Source organism: Cetorhinus maximus, chromosome 17 (assembly GCF_964194155.1).
Source record: "Cetorhinus maximus chromosome 17, sCetMax3.hap1.1, whole genome shotgun sequence".
Lineage (NCBI taxonomy): Eukaryota > Metazoa > Chordata > Chondrichthyes > Lamniformes > Cetorhinidae > Cetorhinus > Cetorhinus maximus.
The window spans coordinates 84,814,400-84,840,300 of NC_135895.1; the positions used below are offsets into that span (position 1 = coordinate 84,814,400).

Below are 25,901 nucleotides of genomic sequence, written 5' to 3' on the forward strand. Positions count from 1 at the left end.
AGGCAAGGAGAGATAGGGTGAAAAGAAAGAGGGAGAAGATGATGGACAGAGGGAAGAAAGAGATGAAGGGAAAAGAGAAGGGGAAAGAAAGATAGAGGGTGCAGAGAGAACCAAGAAAGTGAAAGGGGATGAATGAGAGGCAAATAGCAAGAGGGGGGATTGGACGTTAAAGATGGGAAGAATGAAAGAGGTTAATTTTAAAGTTACTTTGAGTTCACTTTCAGTCACATGTACCAGATTAAGAGTTTACACCATAGTGAGTATTAATACAGATTGGAGTTTAACAAAATATTATTCCTATACATTCCAACTTAGAAATTCAAAAAATACTGCACAACATAATGACTTTAAACTGTGGGGAGCACTTTTTTATGAATGACACAGGAAATGTAGAAATGATTTCACTCATTCCATTACTGCCGGCATTGTTAACACAATTATTGCATTAGGCTGACTACAACATGATGAATGATCCAACGAGGTGTCAGGCTTGGCTCTGTGGTAGCACTCTGCCCCTGAATCAGAAGGTCGTGGGTTCATCCCTGCTCCAGGGACTTGAGTACATAATTTGGGCTGATACTTCAGTGCAGCACTGTGGGAGAGCTTCACCATTGGAGGTCTCATCTTTCAGATGAATTACATACATTCATATGAAGATATGAATTAAGAGTAGGCCCTTGAGTCTGCTCCACCATTCAATAAGATCATTGTTAATCTGATTGTGACCTTGACCCCACATTCAGGCCTACCCCCCTATAAACTTTCACCCCCTTGTTAATCAAGAATCTATTTAGGTCTGCCTAAACCAAGATATACAAACAGCTGACGGTTTCACAGATTGTCTGGAATAGAGCTAACAGCCTCGCTGCAAACTGTAAATAACAGGACTGACTGTCCCACTACAGACCGGGTAGGAGAGGAAATAGGAAAGGGAGAGGGCTATATCCAGTTGCCGTGGGCCATGTTGTAACAAGCAACATAGGTGGGAACAGGGAAGAGGTCCTGCTGAAACAGTAGCAGGAGTTAGGTTCTAAATTAAAAAGCAGGATCTCGACACTAATAAGCTCCAGATTATTGCCTGACAAGTGCAAATTGGCATAGAAGCAGGCATATCAGCAGAATTAACACGTGGCTAAAGGGCTGGTGTGGGAAAGAGGGGTTCCTTTTCATGGGACCAGTTTTAGCACAGGAAGGAGCTGCACCTTTAGGACAGACTCAACCTGAAACAGGGTGCGACCAGTGTCCTAGCAGAAAGGGTGAATAGGAAGGTAGCAAAGGCTTTAAACTAGTAAGATGGGGAGAGGGATCTGCAAGAAATGTAAGCAGCCTAAATGTAAACAAAACAGGGCAGGAGAAAATAGGAATGAATGAAGTAAGGGATGACATTAATGGCAAGGGATTAAAGAGAGTTAGAACAGAAATCTGAAAAGGTAGTGAAATATGAAGTGAGAGGAAATCCCATTAAAAGTAAGTTAAAAAGCCAGACCAGCAATGCACAATGTGTCCTTCATAAAACAGGGGAGCTGGAAGTAATCATGTATTGCAAATACCTCTCTGGCCACAGGAGAGGTGCCAGAGGACTGCAGGACAGCCAATGTGGTACTGTTATTCAAGAAGAGATGGAAGGGATAAACCAGGGAACTACAGGCCAGTCAGTCTAAACTCAGTGGTGGGAAACTATTGGAAGCAATTCTGAGGGACAGAATTAATCTACACTTGGAGAGACAGGGATTAATCAAGGACAGTCAGTGTGGAAGAATAACATACATCTACAGGTCAACTAAGAGTTAAACAGTTAGCACCATAGTGGAATACTACAGCACAGTTCCCTCTTCTGTTCTAGCAGGCACACCTGCAGCTGCCAGATAATTGAGCAGGAGGGGAGAAAGGGGAGTGTCATGGGCAGGCTTCCTGGAGTCCTTGAGATGGGGCTGGGATGTTTGCCCCCAACACAAGGAGACAGGATCAAGCAATGGTCATCTGTTCTCTAGAGTGTACACCCCCTAGCACTAAAGATAAGGTCAAGCATGGTTATCTATTCTCTGTCTCACTTTTTATTACTACATGAGCTTCCCCCAATATCCTGTATAGTCATAAACTTAGAATAGACTAATTGTGTGACAATGATTCTCAATGTAATTGATCATTGAAAGTTAGACAGTCTTATCACCTTCAAGCTCTTTGATATGTACAACCTCTACTATAAATATGTGTGTGCTCTGATGCTTCCTCAGAGTGTCAGCTAGCTACCTTGTATGCTACTGGGCTCTCTGTGATATCACGATTAATAAAGGCTTCCGAGACAAACCTCCTGGGTCTGAGTGTTCACTCTGATTTCCGCAACAAATTGGCGACGAGGATGGAATCTGACTAATGTCCAGTAACCTCTTACGTTGGAGAGGTGATTGAAATCCTGGGCCGTCAGATCTCTAAAAAAGAACCCTCGCGGTAAAAAGGGAGGAATACCTCTCCCAAGTTAGGGAGAGTGCGAACTGCATCCTAGCTGAAAAGGGGATTGCAGTGAATCAGCGTCCCAGCTGAGAAGGGGACTGCGAGTAAAAGGGTAGCTACCGACCAAAGAGACTTAAGTGACCCAAAGAATCGGAGGACTTGTTAAGGAACTCTTAAACACCGGTGAGCGCCTAGGGTAGGAAACGCGCCGCGCTGTTAATTGTGTTTTCTTTTCAGAAAAATGGGAGGTCGCAACAGCAGAGCGGGCTCTGCCACTCCCCCCGCTTCACAAAGTACTAAGAACAAACCAAAACCGGCGAAACCGGAGCTTAAATCAGGAACTTTGAAAATGGGCAAGAAAACGGAATGAAAAATGGATGGAGGTAAAAAAAAAAGGTAGTAGTAGTATACCCAGGGGTTCGAGTCCCATGGAGGTGAAAAGTAAGTAATTTCCGTGTTTTCTTTTGTGTATATTATTAAGTAAAATGGGAAATATGACATCAAAGAAACTCCAGGTTCCCCCTTTGAAGGGAACCCCAAATGCTTATATGTATGTCCAATACGGTCCTGAAATTGTCCAATATGTTTCTGATTGGGTTAAATGGACTCAAAGTAAAGGAGAGAGCTTCCCACCAGCTGGAACTTTTAATCGGGACAGATTTGAGCGCTTATATGTTTTAAGGGAGGTAGATAGTCCACTACTGAATTTTCTGTAACTTAAAAAAAAAGAATGAATTGATCTAAGTTACAAGAGCTGTTTGTGCTGAAGAGAGAGAGAAAGGGTACCCCTAGGGGGTTAATGAGCAACTCACAAGCAGCAGCAGAGAAAATGTGAGCTTTCGTCAGTTTGAAGGTCCCTATAGGTGGAGCCTTCAAGATCCCTTTATTCCCCCACTGCTACTCGAAGATTTGTTTAGAGTTAAGTTCAATATTATAGGAGTATCAATACATACCTTTATCTATGTGTTTGTTTGTGTGCAATGAAGCATTTGTATGTGAGCTTTAATGTGTTTTCTTCCCTGAATTGTCTTGTGCGTGTGTAGTTGAGCACTTTAGAGTCGAAAGCCCCATATTAGATTAAAGGAAAAGTTTATTCAAATATTCCAAAGTTTTGAGTACAAGGTTTGAGTTGAGATTTCTGGCAAAAATCATAATTTGAAGGTAGTGTAAAGATAAAACAAGGCTTGCCTTTGTTTGAGATGAACCAACCCTTGTACCACCCCCTTGTAGACTAGTAGGGAATAACCCTCATCATCAGCTTCCAAGCTGATTGGGATTAATACATACGAGTTAGTATTCTAAAATTCTGAGAAAAAGAAATTACTTGAAATTCAGAAGGATTCTAGGAAAACGAAAAGACGTAAACACATGATGGTTCCAATGGATAAAAAGGGGTTTCTTAAGAAGAGATGAATTAAATATTAAAGGAAATCTGCTTTCCAAAAGCACTGTAATTTGAATTTGGGACAATCTTGAGATGTAAAATGCAGTGTAATTTAACAGGTTACTTTTGAATCACCAGGATGCTGTCTAAGATAAATAATGTGTCGATAAACATACGGAAATTATAACTTGGATACAAATCGTTACACACGAAAAAGAGGTTGTTTTAATTTTGATAGTGTAAATTACAGTTCTTACTAAGTTCAAAAATTTGGGGTTTGGTTCTTGATAAAGTTTTCAAAAGGGAATTTTCATTTTAAAAGGTCTGACAACAATTGGCACTAATTCAAATGCTGCAAGCTTTTGTGTTTGTAAGTCTGTTCCCAAAATATGAAGCTAAGCTCAAGACCTTGGCAAAGTTTGGCAGAAATCTAATTTTTGGCCGAGTTAATGAATCTGGGATAATTCTAAAAGAAAAGGGTCAGACACAATTTAGCGGGTTTCTTTTAAGACAATAAAATCTTTGAGAAGAAGAAAAGGAAGCAAAACTTGTCAATACCTGATTTCTGTTTTTAAAACTGTTATGAGAATATTTTAAAGTCTCTCCAGGCAACCTGAACAAGATAAGATGGTAGCTGTTGCAAGTGTAATATGGTATGAGGCAAGTAGGAGAATGAGTCAGGGAAAGAGGACATAATGTACAAACTGTTTTAAGGGAAATGAATTTGATAATTTGGCCATCAACTGAGGCATTGGAACTGCACAGGGGGAGATAAGCAAAGATCTAGAGACAGAGATCCCCATTGAAATGGAATAGTTAATATGGCCTAAAGAGTAAGGAAACATTTTAAACAATCAAGACAATAGAGAAACTGAACTCCAGAGAACCTTAGGATGATCATGGTCAGGAAAGAAAACTTAGAGGTAAAGGGAAAGCTGGAAAAAGGCTAAATAGATGTATTACTGACTATATTAATGTGCCTGCAAGCTACAAAAAGTAAAACCACAGGATTAACACCTTGATGACAGGCAGAGTTAAGCGGTTCCCAGAGAGAACCATCACTGGAAGTGAAAATACTGAGCCATTGAAAGATAGGATAAGAAGGTGCATTGTAGAGTTGTTTAAGGAATTGAGGTCTGACATGAGACAGCAGCAGGAGGGAGTAAACTGGAAGGAGTTTACCCAAATGGATTCAGATCAGGGAACTCATTTCACAGGGAGAGTCATTAAAGAAGTGTGTAATCTTATGGAGATTAAACAGAAATTCCATATTCCTTACCACCCCCAGAGTCCAGGGATGGTGGAAAGGATGAACTGAACTTTAAAAAAAAAATCAATCAAGAGACAGGGAACAGCCCAATATTCTAATGCGCCGTGGGCTACCCCAAGCAGTACCGACAGGTTCACCCCATTTGAAATGATAACAGGAAGGGCCATGCAATTACCTGAAGGTATTATAGTAGGAGATGGAAAGGAAAAATACAGGACAATGTAAGGGGATTAAGTAGGCAATTACATGAGTGGAGAGAGGAAGTCAGAGACCGACAGGTGATTAAGGATATGGAAACAGGCAAATCCAAAGAGCAACAATGGACCATACTAAGTAATTATGGAGGTGATACATGCGCACTTGTAGATATGAGAACGGGAAGTAAATGGAGGCATTACACACAGTTAAACATACATGACAATTGACCAAGCGGTAACCTGGAGAACGGGAGCCGATGTTAATGCCTCCACAGATCTACGATCCTGGTCGTGGGCCTATCAGTACTGGCAACAAGGTCGGGGATCATCACTGCTCATCCTGCACAGCAGGAGGAACTTTTGTACAGCATGGACAGTGCCGAATGACTCGCAACGGGGAATGATAAATGTAACAGTAGGAGAACAAGTGCTTTCAAATTGTAGTAATGGTTTGCTTCAGATCGAGCATGGGAGGTCCACCAATACCCAGCCACCTCCCACCTCTACTTTCACAGTCTGAGTAGAGACAATTGAAGCCCCTCAAACCACACCGACTGATCCATCTTGTCCGACTATGCATCCAGGACCGACGAATGATTTGGTACTGGTTAATCAGAAGTTTTGTATGATAATGTGCACCATGAGCTGGTACCCGTAGTCCTGAATGTATCCGGTGTCGTCCTGCCCCAATGGTACTCAACCCATACCCAAGCACTCTATACGGCTCTGACGTGCCAATTGATGATTGAAGCAGTTCAGTTCAGTGGCGAGATGCGATCAGGCTTGGGAGGGAACCGCGTTAAGCCCAGCCTGATAAATGATGCCGCTACGATATTCAATATAGAGACATCATTGGTTAATCCAAAGCCTGGCTACCGTGCTCGGAAGTCATGCAGGGACTATCAATAAATTAATTGAAATAGGAAAAAATATTTCAGACAAAGCGAGCAGAAATGATGTTTGCAACCCCTATGGATCTTGGGCACTGGAACAAGCAGGAGAAAATTTAAGACAGACTAAAGAAGGGGTAGTCCCTTCATGGGTAACTAATGAGCATCTATTGAATCTCTCACAACGCAAGAATCATGACTTGACCGGTTGCCAGCTCAGAGGTTTAACACGCGTATATAGAATGAATGTTGAATGTATAGTGAATAGTAATATGCTAATAGGCATTGTATTGAATATTGAATTCAACAACTTTAGATCTTAAACTCCCCCTCCCCCCATCCCCACCCCATTTCTCCCCCACCCCCGGCTTTTTTTTCAATAATTTATATAGATTCTTCTTTCCCCACCTATTTCCATTATTTTTAAATCTAAAACTAAAACCTTGTTAGCCTTTCCACCCCACCCCCACTAGAGCTGTACTTTGAATATCCTGTCTTCCATTCTTAATTAGCACTTCTCTCAGACAAAACACCTCTTTGACCCTTTTGTCTGTGACATCTTTTGATTATCTGCTCATCTCCACAATCACCACACCCTCAATGTCTCTCTCTCCCCCCACCACCTCCCCCCACCCCGCCCACCCACCTTAAACCAATTTATATTTCTCCCTTCTTCTAACTATGCTTCAGTTCTGCCGAAGGGCCATGAAGGCTCGAAACGTTAACTGATTTCTTCTCCGCCGATGCTGCCAGACCTGCTGAGTTTTTCCAGTTAATTCTGTTTTTGTATTGTATTAGTAATACCTGTCATACCTTTGTCAATGACATAACCCAGGCAAGACGCCCACAGTGACTGCTAGTACGGGACCCCAGCCATGGGGCCCATTTGTACACCTACAAATGGACTTTATACAAATGCCTAAATGTATGGAATGTAATTATGTTTTAGTTATAGTATGTTTGTTCTTGCGATGGGTGGAGGCGTATCCCACCTGACGAAATGATGCTGTTGTTGTTGTAAAATTGTTGTTCATTTTACTGCTAAAGTGATAAAGGAACTGTCGAAGGCCTTACAATGCAACCATCACCTTTCCTGCCCATACCACTCCCAGTCTACTGGGGCGGTGGAAAGACAAAATGGTATTCTGAAAAACAAACTAAATTATGTGAAGAAACTGGTTTGAAATGGCCTGAAGCTCTACCCTTGGCGCTCATGGCTATGCACTCTCACCCTAACCGTACCACCTCCCTCTCTCCTTATGAAGTTGTAATGGGATGTCCTATGCGCCTCCCAGTGACCCCACCCTTGTCTGCTAGGGAAATGGACATCCACGCTATGGATGAGGGAATGATTACATACTGTATAACGCTTACTAATTCTCTCAAGAGCTTGCATATACAGGTAGTAGAAGCTCAGAAAAAGCCCACCATTGAAGACTGCCATCAATACCAGCCCGGGGACCTAGTCCTAGTAAAGACCTTCAGGAGAAAGAACTGTTTGGAACCTCAATGGGAAGGGCCTTTCCAAGTCCTGCTCACCACCCATATGGCCGTAAAGGTTGAAGGACGCCCTTGTGGATCCACGCATCGCACGTCAAGCGGACGCTGACTTCGGACGGAAGTGCTTGTGCAAGAACTTTAACTGAGCCGTCGGAATGCTGACTCTGATTTGGATCCTGTCCTGCGTGGTCCTTGCGGGGGCATGGAATACCAATTCTGCAGTTCAACGAATGCAGGCCGTAGCCTCGCAAGTTAATCAGACTAAATGTTGGATTTGTACTCATTTTCCTCTATGCAAAACAGCAGCTGAATTGCATGAGAGGGTGGAAAGGACCCTACCTTTTGCTGCTAACAACTCGAACGGCCCTGAAGATTAAAGGGAAGGAAGTCTGGGTCCACGCCACTCACTGTAAAAGACATTGTCCGGCAACAATATAGCAGCTGTTACCAAGTGATCTAACTTGTATTATGTATTGAAACGGAAGTTTTGAGTAATTTTTATAAAAAAGATTCTTGGTGGTCTGTAATACTAGGTTGGTTCTCCGGTTGGGGAAGTTGGTTGCTATACATTTTAATTGGGTTGGTCGTAGCATGTGTTATAGGGTTTTGTGCATGTATTGCTTTGCGGATTTGCTGTTCCCAGGTTATTAACAGTGTCTCTACTGGATTAGGAGGAGCTCCAGTTGTCCCTCAATTGGTGCGCACTGGCCCCAGTGAAACCCACTGGTGGAGAGAAAAGGTTTACCCTGCCAGGGATCGGCCTTTCCCTTATGGTTATGAGCCCCCTTATGATGATGAAGATACTATTCCTCATTGGTATTAATCTGAAAGATTAATAAGGAGGGATTGTGGAAGAATAAAATACATCTACAGGTCAACTAAGGGATAAACAGTTAGCACCATAGTGGAATACTACAGCACAGTTCCCTCTCTCGTTAGCACCATGGTGGAATACTACAGCACAGTTCCCTCTTTTGTTCTAGAAGACACACCTGCAGCTGCCAGCTAATTGAGCAGGAGGGGAGAAAGGGGAGTGTCATGGGCAGGCTTCCTGGAGTCCTTGAGACGGGGCTGGGATGTTTGCCCCCAACACAAGGAGACAGGATCAAGCAATGGTCATCTGTTCTCTAGAGTGTACACCCCCTAGCACTAAAGATAAGGTCAAGCATGGTTATCTATTCTCTGTCTCACTTTTTATTACTACGTGAGCTTCCCCCAATATTCTGTATAGTCATAAACTTAGAAAAGACTAATTGTGTGACAATGATTCTCAATGTAATTGATCATTGAAAGTTAGACAGTCTTATCACCTTCAAGCTCTTTGATATGTACAACCTCTACTATAAATATGTGTGTGCTCTGATGCTTCCTCAGAGTGTCAGCTAGCTACCTTGTATGCTACTGGGCTCTCCGTGATATCACGATTAATAAAGGCTTCCGAGACAAACCTCCTGGGTCTGAGTGTTCACTCCGATTTCCGCGACAGTCAGCATGGTTTTGTTAAGGGGAGATCATGTCTGACCAATTTGATTCAATTTTTCGAAGAGGTGACCAGGCGTGTAGATGAGGGCAATGCATTTGAGGTAGTCTACTTGGACTTCAGTAAGGCTTTTGATAAGGTCCCACATGGGAGACTGATAACGAAGGTAAGAGCCTATGGGACCCAAGGCATTTGGTAAATTGGATCCAGAATTGGCTGAGTGGCAGGAAGCAGAGGGTGATGGTTGAGGGGTGTTTTTGTGACTGGGTGCCTGTGTCCAGTGAGGTTCCACAGGGATCGGTGTTGGGTCCCTTGCTGTTTGTGATGCACAGAAACAATTTAAACTTGAATGTAGGAGGGTTGATCAGTAAGTTCGCGGATGACACATAAATTGGTGGGGTGGTAAATAGTGAGGAGGATAGCCTTAGACTACAGAATGATATAGATGGGCTGGTCAGTTGGGCTGACCAGTGGCAATGCAATTTAATCTGGATAAGTGTGAGGTGATGCACTTGGGCAGGACAAACAAGGCATGGGAATACATGATGAAAGGTAGGACCCTGGGAAGTACCGAGGATCAGAGGGACCTTGGTGTACATGTCCACCAATCCCTTAAAGTAGCGGGACAGGTAGATAAGGTGGTTAAGAAGGCATATGGGATACTTGCCTTTATTAACTGAGGCATAGAATATAAGAGCAGGGAGGTTATGCTGGAACTATAAAAAACACTGGTTAGGCCACAGTTAGTGTATTGCGTGCAGTTCTGGAATCCGCATTATAGGAAGGATGTGGTTGCACTAGAGAGAGTACAAAGGAGATTTACCAGGATGTTGCCTGGGCTGGAGAGTTTTAGTTATGAGGAGAGATTGGATAGATTGGGGTTATTTTCCTTGGAGCAGAGGAGATTGAGGGGGATGTGATTGAGGTATATAAAATTTTGAGGGACATAGATAGAGTAGACAGGAAGGAGCTTTTTCCCTTGGTGAAGGGATCAATAACTGGGGGGCATAGATTTAAGGTAAGGGGCAGGAGGTTTAGAGGGGATACGAGGAAGAATTTTTTCACCCAGAGGGTGGTGGGAATCTGGAACTCACTGCCTGAAATGGTGGTAGAGGCAGAAACCCTCATAACATTTAAGAAGTATTTGGATGTGCACTTGCGATGCCATGACATACAAGGCTATGGGCCTAGTGCTGGAAAATGGGATTAGAATAGTTAGGTGCTTACATACTTGATGGGCCGAAGGGGCTTCTTCTGTGCTGTAGACCTCTATGATTATGAATCTATGATAAGTAACCAAACAAAATCAGGATCACTGAGACATGACTACAGGAAAATCAGTACTGGGAATTAAATGTTGTCGTGTATAACATATTTAGAAAAGATAGAGAAGGGAAATGGAGAGATGAAGCAGCTGCACTTATTTGGGATAACATCATGCCAGTAGAAAAAGGATGGCATCAGCAAGACCAAAATAGAATTCTTGTGAATAGAAATAAAAGATCAATCATTCTATCGATCACCAAATAGTGGGAGAGAGGTGGAGGAAGAAATATGCAGCCAAATTAGGGAATTGAGTAAATAACATAGAATAACAATCATGGAGAATTTCACTACCCCATCTTAATTGGAGAGAGGGAGTAGGTAAAGGGGATAAGGGAATGGAGTTCCTACAATGTGTACCGAACTTCTTTCTTACCCAATATGTAAAAAACCCAACAGGAGATTCGGTATTGGATCTAGTAATGGGGAATGGACCAGAGCAGATAAGAGGAGTAAAAGCAGGGGAACATCTAGGCAATAGTGACCATAACATAATATGCTTCAAGATGATGATAGAAAAGGACATAAATATGACAAAAACAAGGTTAATAGATTGGAGAAAATCTTATTTTGAGGGGCTGGGAATGGAACTTGGGAAAATAAAACAGGCAACAATATTGGGAAACAATAATTTAGAACATGTTATGGCACAGCGACGGTAAATGCTAAGCTGCTCAAATTCTAGAGGGAAACTTGAAACAGCTGCCACAGCCATTTTGCAATTTGTATTTTTATTTCGAGATGTGTGCCTTGAATTCAGTAGTAATAAGTCCACCGAGTCATAGAGGTTTTTTTTTACAAAACTAAATTAAACATTAATTAATAAAATAAATAATTTGAAGCACATACATAGGTCTACAAATTACTACTATGATAACTCCTAGCTCCCCTAATTAATCTGACTCCCAGTTACACACCTGTAAAAACAAAATAGATTGTGCAAAGCACGTGATACCCTGGACAGGGATTTTCACAGCAAGCTCTCTTAGCTTCGGTTCCTATAGGCAGCAGCTTGGTACATAGTGGCTGGAGGCTTTTCACACTTGTTAGATCTTAGAATTCCTTCCTCTTACACATAGCCTTCTCTCCTTTATACTTATTTTCCCATTTGAACGCAAATTTCATTGTTTCAATATGTCTTTGCGATTTACCTTTCTAATAATAAAAATCTTTCATAGTAACAATTTTATCAGTAAGCTTTGGGGAAAATAAACAACTGTTTGGCTTCTTCTGGCTAAGTGTAACATTTCACTGCCTCCTTTGAACATCAAACTACTCTGGTTTATCTAAGAATGCAACTTTTCCTTTACACCTCACACTCTAAAACTTAAGCCATGTTTACTTATTTAGCATTTCAAAGTTAGCTTCTCTTCTGATACATCAACGCCTTCAGACCAATTCTTAATAATTCAATTAACACACACACACACACACACACACACATATACAACTATCCAGATCTCCCCCCACCCGCCCCACTATTCCTTCTTTACAATAATTGCCAATAACATTATGAAAATTATTATTTAAAATGGAGTTCAACAGAATGCAAGGAAAATATATCCTGCTAAAAGGAAAGAACAAACAAATCATTAGTGAGACTCCATGAATGACTAAAGGCATAAGGAAACAATTGAAGGAAGAAGCATACATTAAGTACATAGACAGCAGAAGAGTACATGACAAGAGACAACACAAAGAGTTCAGGGGAAACATCAAAAAGCTATTATGGAGACAAAGTGGAAATACAAAACTAAATTATCAAGGAATCTAAAACAAAACATTAAAACATTTTTACAAGCACATTTATTAAAAGGGAAGACTGGGATGGGAATAGGGTCATTAAGGGATAGATATCAAAATACCACAGTGAAGAGACGGCAGAATGTACACAACAGGCATTCTGCCTGTGCTGGAGGTGGGACATGGTTGCACCAGAGCCACTAGAAGTGGAGGGGGGGTGTGAGTTGGAGCTTGTCGTGGGAGATCTCCAATCGGTATAAGGCTGATGGGATAGTCCACACCCCTGGGGGTCCCTCCAGTTTTTCCCATTACATTCCCAGCCCAGGGGAGTCAATTCCTCTTGGCCATATTTGCCATGCTTTTCTCCCACTCTGCAGTAACTACCATTCATTCCTTCACTTGTTTCATCACCCCTTTGTGCCTTGCATTGATGCACCCTTTTCCCTGGCTCTGTATTTGCTTAAAAACTGTTAAAAATCTAACACGCTCCGCTTCTTAAACAAGGTCACTGACCTGAAACATTAATCCTATTTCTCATTCTACAGGTGCTGTCTGACCTGCTGACTGCTTCCAACGTTTTCTGGTTTCATTTCACAGTGGTTAAAGCTTGAGTATTTCCCACCCACCGCTCCCCACTTCCCCATCCCCCCAACTCCCCATGGACATAAGTCAACAAAACCCGGTACAAAAAAAATCAAAAAAAATGTTGGCCATTATGTCAAACGGGGTTGGGAAAGTTATGCTTCAGTTATACTGAATTGTGGTCAGGCATAATTCAGAGTGTTGCATTCAGCTCTGCACACCACACACTGCAGGAGAGATATAACTATCGTTGTTACAGTACAACTCAGGCTCACCAGAATTATGTCAGGGCTTAAATGGTTAAGTTAAGAGGACAAGTTCTCTTCTCCACTCGAGTTCAGAGGAGTGATCTAATTGAATGTTTAAAATGGTTAGAATTGGATAGATACAGATAAACTATATCCTCTGGTGGGGGAAATTTGTAATTCAGGGGCATAATCTTAAGATTAAAACTTCACCATTTAGGAATGAAATCAGGAAACATTTTCTAACTGTGAGCACAGTTATATCTTTTATTTAACGAAGAGCTAGGGACCTCTCCACAGAATGCTATCACGGTAGGACAAAAGTTTAAAGAAAGACAAAAATGAGGCATTTCAGGGAGAAGTGATGAAGTGACACTAGATTTTATATTGAAAAGCTAAGAAGGCATGAGTTCAGATAAGTATGACCGTCATAGCATTAACAAAATACAAAGGAATGCAAGAATAGATGAGTGAGTTAAAAAGGGAAAGAGAGAGAGAAAGAGAAGTTTTTTTTATTCGTTCACAGGATGTGGGCATCGCTGGTTGGACCAGCATTTATTGCCCATCCCCAACAGGGGGTTAATAGCGAGAGTAGAGTGACTGATCAGATCGCCCTCTTAAATCTTGTCCAGAAATGTGACTAAGGTGTTGAAAGAATGCCAGGCTGGAAACACCATTCAAATCCTGGGCAGGCTTAGAATTTTTGAGCGAATGGTAAAACAAAATGAAAATATATTCATATTTACGTAACACATTGCCACATCTCTGAAATGTCTCGAAGCACTTTTTGTGGTGAATTATGCTTCTCAAGCTCAGTGGCTTGCGAAGAAGTGAGCACAATAGATATTCTGCACCAGCCACATGCTACAAACAGCAATGAGATGGATGAGCAGTTAATGAGTATTTTTGGTGGTGGATGATAAGAGCCAGGGCGGAAGGACAATTACCCATCTCACCAGGCAGATGAGAGCTTAGCATGGCTTGTCTGCCAAAGGATGACACACCCAAAAATGTAGCTTACCAGCCAACATTAAGGGCAGAATCTTCCGTTTGGCGAGTGGGGGTGGGACCGCCACGCCAATGCGTAAAATGGCACACGGTGACGTTGGGCGTGCGTCCCGACGTCACCGCGCGACATTCTGACCTTCCGTTTGGAGTCGGTTGCGCACCCGCTGAACTGTCAAAGGCCTGTTAAGGCCTTTAATCAAACAATTAAGGCAATTGAGAAAGTTGCTCGTCCAACCTTAAGGTTGGCAGGCAGGCAAAGTGCCCCGGCGGCCTTCGCATTTTTCATAGAGCCTCATCCACGGGCGGGTGTTATTGGAAAGTTTGAAAATCATGTCCCAGCTCATGTGACGCTGTAACATGAGGGGACATGTGTAAATGATTTTTCAACTTCTTTATTTGAAATTCACATTATGAAATTAAACTCCCTGAGGCAGCTCCGTGCCTCAGGGAGATTTCTGCGCATTTTCGTGCGCATAAGCGAAAGAGCGCAGGCCCCTCCTCCCCCTGCCTGCACAGGGAGCACTCAGCACTTCCGGGCGCACGTCACGCTGGGTGGGCCTTAATTGGCCCGCCCACGCAAAATGGCGGCACGCAGCCGATCACAGGCGGCGATCAGCACCGCACCCGTCCACGCCTGCCCTCGCCCGCACTCGACCGGCCCGCCCGACAGAGAGAAAATTCTCCCCTAAGTCCTGATGCGGGACTTGAAGCTCCAACTTTCTGACAGAACTCCGAAGAACTTTTAACAATGGAAGCAATGTGAACAAATCTGGATTCGTAGGCAGGATTTGGTACCTTGCTAAAATTTTACTCCAAAAAATGATCGCTTGCCGCGGGACAGTTTGGAGTTTTATTTTGGGTGCGTTCAGACCTTATTTCATGAATACCCAGACAAAAATTAGCGGTATATTCATCACAAACGATATAATATTTTGCAAATAACAATCCTACACATACCAATAAAAACACCGAACGTATTGATCAGATAGCAAAGAAGATTGAACTTGTGTTTTGTCTTTCATACCCTCAGGCTGTTCCAAAGTCCAATTTTGCTGGTCTGATGTGATCGTGACAACGCTATGTGCCTATCACATGCTCAAATAGGCGCATTGTTATTGTTAATGCTGAACTGCCAACGGAGAATGATCAGTGGTGAGGTTAATTCAACAGTAGATAATAACTTGCTCAGAAAATGTATGCTGTCTTAGAGAATCCCCTATCTCCAAAATGATGGTGCTCTTAACTGATCATTACTTACCTATGGACTAATAAAATTGTGATAGCTGTATTTTTATTTGCCATCTACCAATGTAAGTGGCAGATTAAGAATAGCAGCAGCACTAATTGTGAATACAGAGAAACCACATGCACAACAATTAGATGTTATATTACTAGGATTTTATGGGCCATGGTACCATAATAGTTTTGCACTAATTTACATTCGAGTCAAGTTTTGAGTTGTTACATCATTGATATAATTGGGTTAGCTTCTAACTGATTTCCAAGCCCTGCCACTCTGCTAATGATCTCATTTACTGCCCGGCCAAAACAATCATGACCCACCCAAATAACCTGGTGTAGATAACATACCCTAAGTGGTGACATTGTGGAGTAGCACTTAAAGGGAATCTAGATAAGTACAAGAGGGAGAAAGGAATAGAAGGGCAGGGTTTGATGGAATGAGAAGAGGTAAGGTAGGAGCAGGCATGGCGCATAGACATCTTGGGCAGACTGGCCTGTTTCTGTGCTGCAAAATTTGATGTAATTGTATGTAAAATGTAAACTGCTGGGGCTGTCTTCTATGGCACACTAGTCTAAACACTGATGGGTATCTTATTTAGTGAGTTTCTGCAATAAATGTTGAACTATCTGACTGTTGGTATGGGATCACTGATCTCAGGGAAATTGTGGATTGCATTTCCATTGATATTCCAGTTCAAGGAGTCAAACTCGTATTAACATAGCCTGAATTTGTTCTGGGGAGTGCACAACCCAATATTTTGTAATTGCGATAAATTGTTTTTCTTGATAACAATTTCCAACTTGCTCCTTTCCCTGTGTACCCCAGTCATGCAAACTTCACAGAGGTTAATGCGAAGAAAGGCTTCCTCTCTTGATGATGAAGCAAATTAATTGGAATAAGCTTGGAATAAGCAGGCTAGCAATAGTAAGGAAAGGAATGAATTTCATGAACATGTCTGATATAACTTTCTGCAACAATATGTCCTAGAACCAACAAGGGGGCTTGCCATATTAGATTTCGTAATGAGGAATGAGGCAGATTCAGTCAACAGCCTAACAGATAAAATGATCAAGTTCAACCTAGGACTGGAATTTGGCTAACAGGAAATTTCCAGACCCGCTGGACATGCTTCAATAAAAAGGACCACAAAACACAATTTTCGCTCTGGGGGGACAGCTGTGGCATTGAGTTGGACCCACCAACCACAGAGGTAGGGCATAGGCAGACAGGGAGGAGGTGAATGCCAAGGTGGGCTGGTTAGAAGGCTCACCTTGGTTCTCTGGGACTCATCCCAGTTGTTTTGAAAGTTCTTAGGCCCTCTAGCACTCAGCCCTCACACATTTTTCACTTTCCACAAACTCCCTGGCCCCTTATTCCATCCATGCCCCCTACCTACCTCCATAATCCCTAATATCCCCATGTCTCCTCCATAGCCACTCACCCAGTATCCACCAATTAGCAGACCTCAGGAGCCATGTGGAGATGGAAAAAAAAATGCCTAACAATCTAATAAAGCGCTCACTCCTACACATTTAATAGTAAAAAAAAACCTCCCATTCATAAAACACAATGAAAGCTTTTAAATTTCACATGGTTAATCGCTTATTAAAAACAAACAAACTTCTATTCAGACCCCAGGAAGACAGCTAGTCCTTTACTAGGCTCTTTAAACTGTCAATCAAACTGTGAATTCACAATCCCCCGCTGAGATAATTGTAGCATTTGATACTCAGCCAAACATTCACAATGACATAATGGGAACCCTTGAGGAAATGTCAACAAAGAGCTCTATTAAAACTGCACAATCAGATGCTACTTTTTTTCTTACCTGCGCCTGTCAATCAAAGCAGTTGGCCAGAGGTTTTTTTTTAAACTCTCACTGACAGCTGCAGCCTGTTTTTTTTAAGTTTAAGGAGTAGGTAAGGGATAGATAGCATACAAAGAAAAGAAAAAGCATCCAAAATACAAAAATAGCACAGATCCTGGCAAATGGGAAAACACAAAGAATGGCGATGGGTGACAAAACATACAGTAAAAGGGAATATGAAAAGAAACTTACAAGGGATATAAAAATCAATGCAGAAAACATTTATATTAGAAAAAAGAGTGGTCAGGAGAAATTGTGAGCCCTTTGACAACTGATGATTTTGTCACTGAAAATCAGGAAATGGTGAATATGTTGAATAACTATTTTGCATCAGTTTTTACAGTAGAGGAAGAGATCAGCATGTCAGAGATTCCAAAGAAACTAATATTGAATCAAGGTCAAGGGCTCATCAAAATTAACCTAAGCAAAATAACAGTGATGGAGAAAATAATGGCACTGAAGAATGACAAATCCCCAGGACCAGGTTGTTTCTAATGTAGCATTTTAATGGAAGTAGGGAAGAACATTGCAGATGCCCTAACTATAAGTTTCCAAATATCTCTCAATATCAGAACTATTCCTTTAGATTGGAAAACTGTGCATTTCAATCCACTAGTTAAGAGAGATGAGAAAGGGAAACCAGGTTAGACCAGCTAGTTTAACATCTGTTCTTGGGAAATTGCTAGTCTACGATTAAGGATAAGGTGACTCAACACTTTGAACATTTTCAGCCGACCAGCGAAGGCGTTTGGTAAGAAACTGCTAACTAAAACTGAGAAGCTCATCGTATTGAAGGGAAATTATTGACCTAGTTAGGAAAACAGTTGAGTGGCAGGAGACAGAGCTTAAGGACAATGGAAAGGTATTCTAACTGGGAGAATGGAATCTACAAGGATCTATGTTGGGGCCTCAACCATATGCTGTGGTTAATAATGACCAGATGATGGGACAGAAGACATAACATCCAAATTTGCTGAAGGCAGAAAGATAGGAGGCACTGTAAAGCACTGTAAATGGAAACACAAAATATTGAAAGATTAAGTGAGTGGACAAGACTGTGGCAAAAGGATTTTAACATTGGCAAAAGTGGGCTAATCTACTTGGAACCTGAGAAGGTTAAACAGGGCACTTTCTAAATGATGAAGAGCTAGAAACAGGGGAGCAGGGTGGGGGGAGTGTGGGAGGTGGGTCCTAAGGCATAGATCTTTAAAATGTCATGAACAGGTACAGAGAATAAGCAAAAATGTTAATGGAATGCTGGCCTTTATGTCTAGAGGATTAGAATACAAGGTGGATGTCATTCTTCAGCTAAACATAACCCCAGTTTGACAACACCTGCAGTACTGTGAGCAGTTCTGGGCACCACACCTTAGGAAGGATATATTGGCCATGGAAGGAGTGCAGTGAAGGTTTACCAGAATGATACCCAGACCCAAAGAGTTAAGTTACATGGAGTGATTACACAACTAGGATCATATTCCCTGGAGTTAAGAAGGGATAAATTAAAGTTTTCAAGATATTAAGGGGGAATAGGAAGGATAGGGTAGATGGAGGAAAACTATATCCGATGGTTATAAAGTCTAGGACTAGGGGCATCATTTAAAAATTAGAGCCAGGCATTTCAGAGGTGAAATTAGGGGTCAGGGTCAGCAAAGAGGCAACTGTTGAAAGACATATGGGGTGGCAGAGGAGAGGAATGGGGTAACCAAAGAGAGTCCAAATGAGGACGTTCAGTTAATGGCAGGCAAACTGGGGCACTGGCAAAGTCCATTTGTCAGGCATATACTTTTAGTCAAGACACACTTCAGTGTAGAGAGTTAATGTTGCAATAATATAGGCATTCCTGATACTTTAATTTGCATAATTCCTGTTTCTGTCAGAACCATAATGTGTAATGCAGAATTTAAAAAAGAGGTCTGCCCAGGAAGTCTGGAATTTTCTTGAGCTCCTGGCAGTCGAGGATTAAAAAGGAGACTCGATTTCTGAGAGACAGAACACTTAACAGGGCCCCAAGTTACACACAGTTCTCTGTAAGTACAGGCTTTTTCCAGAAATTTCAATGCTTGCAAAACACAATCAAATATGACAGCAGCCCAAAGGATTCCTGATTTTCCATATGGGTAAGAACAATTAAGCTGGAATTTTTATCCTGTGTTTTCTAATGGACCACAGTCAAAGCCACTTTTACTAATATTGGCAATGAGGATGTTATACAGCATTTAATTGCGTTTTCCTCAGAAATTACTTCGCTCTTTCACTTCTGGCACATGCCAATCTAAAGCAAAAAGGTTGGCAATCAACCTACCTCCGCACCTTTGACAACAGAAAGTGAGGTGCTAAGGAGAGATTATCCCCGGGCACCTTCCTCCACCCCGATCCAATCATGCCTCCATGGCTTTGGTGGAATTATCAAGCTTCTTCCTAGCCCTACGACACTGGTTCCTAAGAATGCTGGAGGGCAAACACTTGAGAAATTGGAGTATGAATTTGGGGTTGGTCCATTTCCTTTGGTGAATAGTCCATGCCTCCAGCATCATATTTCTCTAACTGTCCAATGTTCACTTTCCTACAGCTACAAGCGGGGGCGGGGGTGGGTGGGATTTCCTCTGTTAACAAACTGGCAGCTCGTTTTACTCTACACACAATTTCCATTTTCCACTGACTTCATTCGCACAATTCTGATCACTCAAGTATTACATTAAGAAAAGCCTAAAGCTACACAGAAACAGGGCAAACAAACTGCAAGGGCAAGAGGCCCAGGGTAATGACCTGGGAACCAGGGTTCGAATCCCACCACGGCAGATGGTGAAATTTGAATTCAATAAAACATCTGGAATTAAAAGTCTAATGATGACCATGAAACCATTGTTGATTGTCATAAAAACCCATCTGGTTCACTAATTTCCTTTAGGGAAGGAAATCTGCCATCCTTACCTGGTCTGGCCGACATATGACTCCAGACCCACAGCAATGTGGTTGACTCTTAAAAATAAAATGCCCCCTGAACAAGGGCAATTAGGGATGGGCAATAAATGCTGGCCTAGCCAGTGATGCCCACATCCCATGAATGAATAAATAAAAAAAAGGCAACTCCCATTGGTGAAGAAGTTGTTGAGGCATGCAGTTGACAAAGTTAGGTCAGAAGCAAATAATTTAATTTAATCAGACCTGCTGAAAATTAATTGCTCTTTCTACAACATAACCTGTGTAATTAACTTCATTTCCTCTCTATTTGAAATGCTGTGTGGCCACTAGTTTGTACAGAACACACAATCCTGGCCAGTAATTGGTCTGTATGATTTCGCCCTCAAATAGGTCACGCAGGTCAATAACTTCACAGGCTGTTTCAGCTTCCCTGGCCCGGGTTGGAGAAGTTCCTAATCCTGGTACTTCCATCATAAAGCCTACAGCAGCTAACGATTGCATACAGGTAGTAAAGTGCATTGCTTATCAACATCAACAGTCTACCCTGCTACATGGACTAGATCATCACTGCTTGGGTTCATGTGTGTTATTACCTTCTGAACTGAGCAAAGGAACACGCTTGAGGGAAAAGGAGAATGACATGGATTACTCCACCCTGGAACTGGTTGAAGTGCACAAACCTTGGTCCCAATTCATCTTCACAGCGCCAGGTGAATTCTCCAAAGTGCTCATAGTCTTGATTGTAGTGGTAATACACTCGATGCAGGGTGGATGAGCCCAGATCCATCAGCGTGTTGTATGCAGTTTGTTGCTCCTTTCCGCTTGTGTAGCCATTGAACAAGTTATAGATTTTGTCAGCAATTTCTGGAGAAGCCAAAGTGTACCAGTTAACATAAGTGATCAAAGATGTGTAAGAATCCATTCAAATTGCCGATAAATGAGTTGAAAGCCTCATTCCGTGTTGGTGCTGGCTAATATACTGAAGTAATTGAGGTATTTAAGATAATTAAAGGATTTGTTAGGGTAGATATATAGGGCTGGATTTTATATCTGCCACCCCTCTGCCACCCCCCCTAACTGGTGGGTTTGAAGCTGAGGGGCACATAAAATCCAGCGGGTGGCCTTCTGCCACCTACTCACTCGTCCCCAACGAGACTGAAATTTTACAGGGATGGGGGAGACATTGGATCACTTGTCCCCCCACTCCTCCCTGCCCACCCAACCCCAATTAATGGCCACTTAAGAGCCTCATTCCACCACCCCCGGTATTTTATCTGTGGCGTGTGAGACCAACGCCATGTGAGAATTCCGACAGCTTTACCTGCAGGGACTGGTGCTGGACAGGGAGGGGGGTCGACAGTGGGGGACCTCCTTTGCAGGGGCCCACTGAAGGCACCCCCCCCAAGGTCATCCTCCCCCCACCCTTTTAATCCTCCCACTGGACTCTTGAACCTGGACTCCCAACCCCAAGCTGAGAACCTCAACCCTGGACTTACCTGGGATCCTTGGCATGGTGGGACTGCCCGTAGCCCCAGCTGCTGTCGCTGCTTGCAGTTGGCACTGCTGGCATTACAGAGCTGCTCTGGCTATCTGATCGGCCAGCAGCTGTAAGGCAGGGCTTGCTACTGACATGGGTGGGGAGGGGGAAGTCTTGCCTTAAAGCAATTAAGGCTGCGGCCATCTCCCAGGACGTAGGGAATTCATTGCATAGAACTGTGGAGTGATGCGCTTTGCGATGACTAGCATGAAAAGACAGTAAATGGCACAATTTTGAAAAATGTAGATAAGAGCAGGGAACCATAGAGTCCATGTAACAAAACCTTAAAGGTGGCAGAGAAGGTTGATAAGGTGGTTTAAGAAGCATAAATGCTATTTGGGTCAATAAACAGATCATGCTAGAGCTTTATAAATCATTGATTAGGTCTTAGCTGGAGCAGTGTGAACAATTCTGGGCACCACACTTCAAGAGAGATGTAAAGTCTTCAGAAAGGGTACACAGGAGGTTTATCAGGATGTTTCCAAGAATGAGGGACTTCAGCTATGAGGAGAGTTTGGAAAAGTTTGGACTGTTCTCCTTGGAAGAGAGAAAGTTAAGAGGCGACCTAATAGAAGTTGTTAAGATGATGAGCAATTTCCATAGAGTAGAAAGAGAAAAGCTATTCCCTCTGGTGAGTGGCTAAGTAATCAGAGGTCATAGATTTGAAATTATTGGCAAAAAATCTGAAGGTGAGAAAAGGAGAATTTTTTATATCACTCAGAATTGCTGGGATTTAGGACACTCCTCTCCCTGAAAAGGCGGTGGAAGTTAATTCCATAAATAATTTTAAAAAGGGAGCTGGACAGGTACTTGAGGATAAGGAACTGACACGGTTACAGACAAAAAGCAGTGATGTGGGGCGAAACGCAAATGCTCTTTCAAAGAGCCAGCACAGGCATAACAAGGACAAATATCCTCTTTCTTTGCTGTAGGATTCTATGATTTTGTGCAGTAATACTCCATGATTCCAGCTACTTCATTGGCTGTAAAGTGCTTTGGACACCCTGAGGTTGTGAATGGCAACAGAAAAACACTTTATCCAGCCATTAACATATTGCTCTTTATGGAAGCTTGCTGTGCACTGATTGGCTGCCACGTTTCTTACATTATAACAGCGATTACACTTCAAAAAGTACTCCATTAGTTGTAAAGGATTTTGGGACATCCTGAGATCATGCCATATAAATGTAAGCCTTTTTTTGCTTTTTATAGATGCAAATCTATATTGAAAACTGGGAACAGGGCACAAACTAAGCAGTCATTTAAAGTGAGCACAAGACGGAAGAAGGGAGAAAGGGAGAGAGGAAGAAAGGGAGAAAGGAAGAAGGAAAGAAAGACTTGCATCTATAAAAAGAAAAGAAAGGCTTGCATTTATATAGCATGATCTCAGGATGTCCCAAAATCTTTTACTGCCAATGGAGTGCCTTTTGAAGTGTGACCGCTGTTATCATGTAAGAAACGTGGCAGCCAATCGGTGCACAGCAAGCTTCCATAAAGAGCAATATGTTAATGACTGGATATAGTGTTTTTCTGATGCCATTCACAACCTCAGGATATCCAAAGCACTTTACAGCCAATGAAGTAGTTTTTGGAGTGCAGGCACTGTTATAATGTGGAAACACAGCAGGCAATTTGCAAAATGCAGGTTGCCACAAGTAGCAATGTGACAATGACTAGATTGACTTTAGCTGCCAAATAAAGGCCAACCAGGGAGAACTTCAAGCTCTTCAAAGAGTACTATTGGATCTTTTATCTCCACCTGAGTGGGCAGATGGGGTTTTAGTTTAACCTCTCATCAGAAAGATGGCACCTTCATCAGTACATCGCTCCTCCAGTTCTACACTGGAGTGTCAACCTAGGTTTTGTGCAGAAGTCTTTGGAGTGGGGCTTGAACCTGCAACTGTCTGATTCAAAGACAACAGCGTTACTCACTCTCAAGAGCAATTAGAGATAGGCAATAAATGCTGGCCTAGCCAGCGAAGCTCACATCCCTTGTACGAATAATAAAATAAAAGCCATGGATGACATGATGCTGAACAACCAGTGGAGGAATAGTGATTGCATGTTGCAGGTATTAAAGAAGCTATGGAATGAGATTTACCACAGGTAGCAGGGACCTGGAGGGTAAGGATTAATTGAGTGACCCAAAAAAAGGGCAGAGACTGAGATAGGAATCAGCTGATGCAGAATGTGAAGATTGAATCGGCTGGGGTAGATCACAGGGTTTGTTGACATTCATGGGTGTCTGGCATTCCTGGAAACTTATCACCATGATTAACATTCTCTAAACCAAGTCACTAGGAAAGGTATACTCATGAGTAGGATTTCTCCTGAGAGCCGTCCACATACAGGATTGGGATTTTTCAAACAGCAGAGGAAGAGTCGGGTGTTTAAACATTTAGTGTCAGCCCAGCAAGTCTGTGAGAATAGATGGAAACTACAGCCAGCAAACTTTTAGAGAGAAAATGGGTGGAATCTTTATGATTTCACACATTAGATCGAATAGGGAAATTCATATTTCACTGTTTTAATGCCTGGGACAAAAAGGGACAGTAAGTCAGATATGCACAGTCACTACCTTGGATACACATGGACAGTAAGATATGGACATTGATTACCTGGGACAGAAAGGGACAGTAAGTCAGATTGGACAGTGTATACCTGGGACATGCACAGATAGTAATTCAGATATGGGCAATATTACCTGATACACAAAAGGACAGTAAGTCAGATATGGACAATGATTCCCTGGGACACATACGGACAGTGAGTCAGATATGGACATTTATTACCTGGGACCCACAGGGATAATTAGTCACATATGGACAGTGAGTAACTGGGACACACAGGGGCAGTAAGTTAGATGTTGACCGTGCGTAACTCGCTCACAAGGATATTAAGTCACTTATGGACGTTGAGTATCTGGGATACACAGGGTCAGTAAGTCAAATATGGACAGTGATTACCTGTGACACACACAGATTGTACATCAGATATGAACCATGAGTACCTACGACACACATGGTCAGTAAGTCAGATATGCATTGTGGGTACCTGGGTCACATGGACTATAAGAGAGATATGGACAGTGAAGCGAATACCTAGGACACACAGCGACAGTGAACCAGATACAGACAGTGATTGTCTAGGACACACAGGGACAAGATCAGTAATGGACTGTGAGTACCTGTGACACACGGACAGTAAGTGAGATCTGGACAGTGATTACCTGGGACATACAGGGACAGTCAGTCATATAAGGGCAGTTATTACCAGGGACACACGGGGAGCACTAAGTCAGGTATAGACAGTGATTACCTGTTACACAAAGGGACAGTAAGTCAGATATGACAGTGATTAAATGGGACACACACAGACAGCAAGTACTGTAAGTACCTGCAACACACAGGGACAGTAAGTCAGATATGGACAGTCAGTATATGGAATTAGATAGAATCTATAGGGCATCAACAGGCCACTTGGCACCTCCAGTCCATGATAGTGTTTATGCTCCCACCTTTGCTTGCCTAATTCTATCAATGTAACCCTCTATACGCTTCTCCTTCACATACTTTTTAAAGAGCAGCTTTAAGGAGATAAGCGAGTTGGGGAAGCAGAAAGGTTTAGGGAGGGAATTCCAGAGCTTAGGGCTTTTACAAATCAAAGCATGATTACCAATTCATGGAAACACAAATAAACTCATAACACAGAGGAAGGCCTTTCTGCCCATCTGTATGTACTTGCTTCAAGAAGACTTATCAGGTCTAATCCTATTTTCCAGCTCTTAATCTTTGTCCTGTAGGTTACAGCACTTCAGTTGCATACTCAAACATTTTTAAAATGCAATAAATGATGGAGCAATTAAAATGGGGGTTGCAGGGTTGGTGCTCAGGACGCTAGAAACATTCTGCATTGGTGTTCACCAACACTGTTGAATGTTTTAATTGCCCAAGTTCTATTCCCAGCCCATCAAAATTGTTTTTCTCCAATCTATTAGACTCTTTTCTGTATAATTACATCCTTCTCAATCATTTTCTTAAAGCATATTATTTTATGGTCACTTTGCTTAGATAGTCCTCTACTTTTGCTTCCCTTATTTGTTCCTCACTAGTAGATCCAGTAGTGAAGTCTCCCTTGAGGGAGTGCAGCATAGGTTTACTAGAACGATACCTGTGGTCAGGTTGCTGCGGTGCAAATTGGGACCAAACAGTGACAGGACCGGGAAAAAAGGTCATCAAATGGGGCAGCTGGCATTC

The 25,901-nt window shown here is 42.3% G+C and overlaps 1 protein-coding gene across 1 annotated transcript in view; it reads right to left on the reverse strand.

The window, feature by feature from the left end:
• Window positions 1–25,901, reverse strand: part of astn1 (astrotactin 1) — a 2,710,576-nt gene that overhangs the window by 457 nt on the left and 2,684,218 nt on the right. Inside the window, exon 22 of the mRNA XM_078561790.1 lies at window positions 20,789–20,972. Coding sequence (XP_078417916.1) covers window positions 20,789–20,972 — 184 coding nt within the window. The remainder of the gene's footprint in view (window positions 1–20,788; window positions 20,973–25,901) is intronic.